Raw genomic sequence first — 4,328 nt, 5'->3', positions numbered from 1 at the left:
TGTGCTGGCTTGGAGCATCCTCTGGGCTGGACATGTCCAAAAATAGCCCTGAATTCACTGAAGAGGTTGTTTCTTTGACTCAGTTGCCCAGTAAAACCTGTTATCCAGTCTTTCCCTGTAGCATCATACATACTTTCTGAGGCTGTGGTCAGATATTACCTTCTAGATCCAACTGTGCCAGTGGAATAAGTTACTGCTGCAGTGGTTAACAGTCCCTCTGCTCTGCCTGCAGAGCTGTTCCCAGGAGCATTTCCTGACCCGTTTATGGCAAAAATGAGCTGGATTAGGAGATATTTGTCACTTGCAGTGTTTTTTGGGCTGCCTGAATTAGTTTGGAGTGCTGCAGGTTGGGAAATGCTTCCACAACAAACTCCTGGGAGGGGTAATGCTGTGTCACTAAAGGTGAAATAAGGAGGAGGCACAAACCTGCTCTGCCAGCACAGCTGTCAGCAGAACACATTTATTTGTCTGCTCCTCAAGTCTAGTGTGCAGCATGAAGTTGCTCCACTAAACTAGTTTCTTGTGGCTTGTCTCTAATTTTGTTCTTTGTAGTTTGAATACCAGCAGGCCCAGCTGGAAGCTGAAATTGAAAATCTCTCATGGAAGGTGGAGCGAGCAGACAGCTATGACAGAGGGGTGAGTGTTCTGCTTGCTTGAGTCTGCTGGCCTGGTCTTGTTGGTTGTGCCTAACACTTCTGCAGAAGCGCCAAGGCAGTCGAGTAGGGTTCTGAGAAACTAGACCCAGACACTCACCTTGAAGCAGCTGGTGTTCAGTGCCTCATGGGAGAGGAGGGAGGGCTGCAGAGAGCCCTGCAGACTGAAATGGGACCAACAAAGCTCTGGAGAAAGCTGCATGTAGCCCTCTGGTGAAGAGCAGATTCCTTAAAGTGTGCAGCTCTTTAGGCAGAGCAGGAGCCAAGTAACTGCAGAGGAAGCCCATGTCCAAAGGAAAAGTATCTGGGCTTTTTAGAGAAGGTTGGTTCTTCTCAGGCTGGAGCTGAGTGTCTCCCTAAAGAAAAGGAGCTCTGCTCTGGAGTTCATGCTAACAGTGTCTGTCTTCTTTACCAGGACTTAGAGAATCAGATGCATATAGCAGAGCAGAGACGGAGGACCCTGCTGAAAGACTTCCATGACACATAAAAGAGGAGGAAGTGACAAAGTGCAGCGGTGAGAGCAGCAAGTGAAGTGATGGCAGCTTCACCGGGATAAGCAGGCACTGCCTCTGGGAGACCACGGCCAAGGACAAAGCCACCCCTCCCCTTGCAAGTCAGACACATGCAAACACCACATCTTAGTCCAGTTTGTTCTCTTATCTTTCTGTTTCTGCCAGGCTAGAGGCCAGAGTTCAGATTGGCATATTTCCTGGGACATTTTCCCTCCTGCCTGTGATGGTTTCGGAAGGGGAGGGAGTTTTTCTCTGAATGGCTGTTAATAGTATTAGATCATTACAGTTATGTAATTTTCAACGGTTGTAAAATTATACAGACAAACCTTAGAATAACACACAACCCTTTTTAAAATAAATTGGCGGTGGAGTGTTTTTCCTTAATCTGCTTGTAAATGTAATGGGCTTTTCCCCCCCTCTCCCTTCCTCTGACCCAAAAATCCTCCTGGGCACTGAAGGAGGTTACAAATTATCTCAGCTAGATTTCCCAATGCTCCTTTAACCAGGGCATTGCAGCGCTGGCATTGCACGAGGAGAGTGGCTGCTGTTAAGGGTGGCTTCTGCTGTGTCTGACCCAACAGGACCAGCAGTGGCCGTGGCTTAGTGTGATTACACGTGGCATCTCTTCTAAATCAGCTGCCCAAAATCCTGCTACACAAACAATAGCAAAGAGAGGAACTGTAGGGGAGAGACCAGGTTAACACTGGAGAGATATGCCTGGAGTCAGGTCAGATTCTGCATTTTATGAATTTTAGGTCTTCCATGTAGATTTTTGCTTTACTTGTTTTTGTGGGGAGGGTGTTGTATTGCCAAAGTGAACAATGAGGGATTAGTAGTTACACAGTTGTTAAGCAAGGCTTGGGGCTTTTGCAGAGTGAAACAATCCATGTTATAGCAGTGCCATGCAGCCTGGTAAAGATGATTTGTGCCTGCTGGGTAACATGGCAGAGAAAATTTCATCCCATTCATCAAGGTGAGACTAAACACTGCTACATTATGAGAAAGAAAGAAAGATGATGTACAACACACTCCCTGGCACGTGTTGGCAATGTGGATGGGCACTTGAATACAGGTGTGCTGCTTGTGCAGAGCCTGCACCAAGCCAGGCATAAAATTAACTAGCAAAATTAATTTATTTGTATATTAGTATTGATACTGGTGGGGACTTACCAGAAAATTGATTGTTAGGAGCATGTGGAGCTTTTTTATTAACATTCTTTTTTCTAATGTAAAATATACACTAAAATAAAAATGTGAAAACCTAGTTCATCTTAGTAGGGGTTAACATGAAAAAGGTTACTGAACTGCTGATGCTTGCCTGTTTGGTACAGGAGGCAGGCCACTTGCTCAGATTTCAGAGGCATGAATGTCACCTGTACCAGGAATATGTTTGCAACCAGTGAGGTGGAGCTGGAGTCTGATCTGAGGAATTCTTCACCTCTGCAGGGAGCTCATGGGATTCTCTTCCATGCTGTATGTGGAAGTGTTGCCTTTGCTGCATCCCTCATGCTCTATTGCTCTTACATTATGTCGCTTGATAGAGATTGAACTGAAGGGGGGGGAAAAGTGCTAAATTCCTGCACGTCAGAATAAGCTGCCTTGGTTGTTGGAGCCTTTTTCATGTACCTGAGATGTGAGCCAAGTATTTGCAGCACATAAAACGGAGCAGATGGATCCTAGATGAGAGATGCATGAGTTTAAAAGAGGAGTAGCTGCTGTGGGAGCTAATGCTGTGGCCATGCTTGTTGTACATGGTGGAAATTTTCAAGCTGAGAGGCCTTTTCCTTCCTCCCTTTCCTGGAGTGGGATGCATCCTCAGGAACAGGGGAATGCACTGCCGAGGAGCTGCTGGCAGGGGAGTGAAGTTACAAGAGAAGCAGCTGAAGGCAAAGCAGAGTTGCAGAGATGTGGCTGGAGCCAGGAGTGAGGCTGGGAGAGAGTCCATGGTTTCTGGGAGCGGGGCTGCACAGGAGAGCTCCCTGTCACTCCTTGTGTTCTTGCTCTGTCCTGCTCTGGCTCTCCTCTAGGCTGGAGCCATAGTCCTTGCTCCAGCCACTGCTTCCTGACTTCTGGATCTCCTCTACTCCCAGCAGCAGCTCTTTGTGCCCTCCTCATGATAAATTCTGAAAGGTCAGTCCCTCTCCCAAATGATTGTCAAAGTCAGGACAGGGGAAGGGGCAGTGCAGGGGAGGCCTTGCTGAGACCCAGCAATTTGCAGTGCATAGAACCCGTGTTTTAACTGTTCTTCAAAAAGCAGTGCAGGGGAGGCCTTGCTGAGACCCAGCTGCAGTGCATAGAACCAGTGTTTCAACTGTTCTTCAAAACTGTAACATGCAAAGTACTAATGAGGCTAAAAGCTGGTGTTCTTGCCTAAATGTAACTAGCATAACACCTCATCTCTGGCAGAACAGGTATGTGGAGCCTCCTAATCCCAAACAACTCCCACTTCTGTTAGATAATTGTCCAGCTGAGAGCTAGATGAGAATGGGGTTTTGTCTCCCTGCCTCCCTCTCCCATGCCTCCACAAAATGCTTTGCTATGAATCCTTGTTTGCAGACAAGCTCTGCTCTATAGCTGTGGCCAAACCTCCTGAACAGACTGCTGAGATGCTTGGCTGAGGAACAGGAATTACATCTTGCACAGTGTGTCCCCTAATTCTTTCTGAGTTTCTGAAATCAGAGCTTTGTCAGCAGTTCTGTTTATTTTCAAAGAAAACAAAACACCCTTTCTGACAGTGGTGAAATTCCTGGTTTCCATGCACAAATCCTGTTTCTACACTCTCTGAGAACACAGCAGGACTTAACTTGCTTTTGCAGCCCAGGCAGGGTGACTTCTGCATTGCTGTTGTACAGAAAGTTGTAGATGCCAAGACAAAACCTGCAGAGCACAGGGAATGTTGGCTCTTTGTGGGAAGTGTCTGGCACTGCTGGAAAGGCAGGTGGCAAGAAGGAAACTGGGAGTTCTCAGTGCCAGAAGACAAGGCTGGGCTTCCCCCCCCCCAATTGGTACATGGCCCTATTGGGGTCTGCCAGGTTACTTGAATGTAGGTGACTAGAAAGTGCCTCAGGAGCCGTTAATCCCGAGGTACAAGTGCCCTTTGGTGCATTTCTGCTGCAGATATGTAGTGTGTGCTCTCTGTTGGTTTTTTCCCCTCTTTTGCACT

At 47.2% G+C, this 4,328-nt stretch overlaps 1 protein-coding gene across 1 annotated transcript in view; it reads left to right on the top strand.

Moving 5' to 3' along the window:
• The window catches only part of ARIH2 (ariadne RBR E3 ubiquitin protein ligase 2), a 27,446-nt gene extending 25,151 nt beyond the window's left edge, over positions 1-2,295 (top strand). Inside the window, exons 13-14 of the mRNA XM_009997001.1 lie at positions 553-636; positions 1,069-2,295. Coding sequence (XP_009995303.1) covers positions 553-636; positions 1,069-1,140 — 156 coding nt within the window. The 3' untranslated portion in view covers positions 1,141-2,295. The remainder of the gene's footprint in view (positions 1-552; positions 637-1,068) is intronic.
• Positions 2,296-4,328: the final 2,033 nt, after the last annotated feature.

This window comes from Chaetura pelagica, unplaced genomic scaffold (genome assembly GCF_000747805.2).
Source record: "Chaetura pelagica isolate M959 unplaced genomic scaffold, ChaPel_1.0 scaffold364, whole genome shotgun sequence".
NCBI lineage: Eukaryota > Metazoa > Chordata > Aves > Apodiformes > Apodidae > Chaetura > Chaetura pelagica.
Note: the sequence above shows the minus strand (reverse complement) of the source record. Positions and strands in the feature narration are given on the sequence as shown.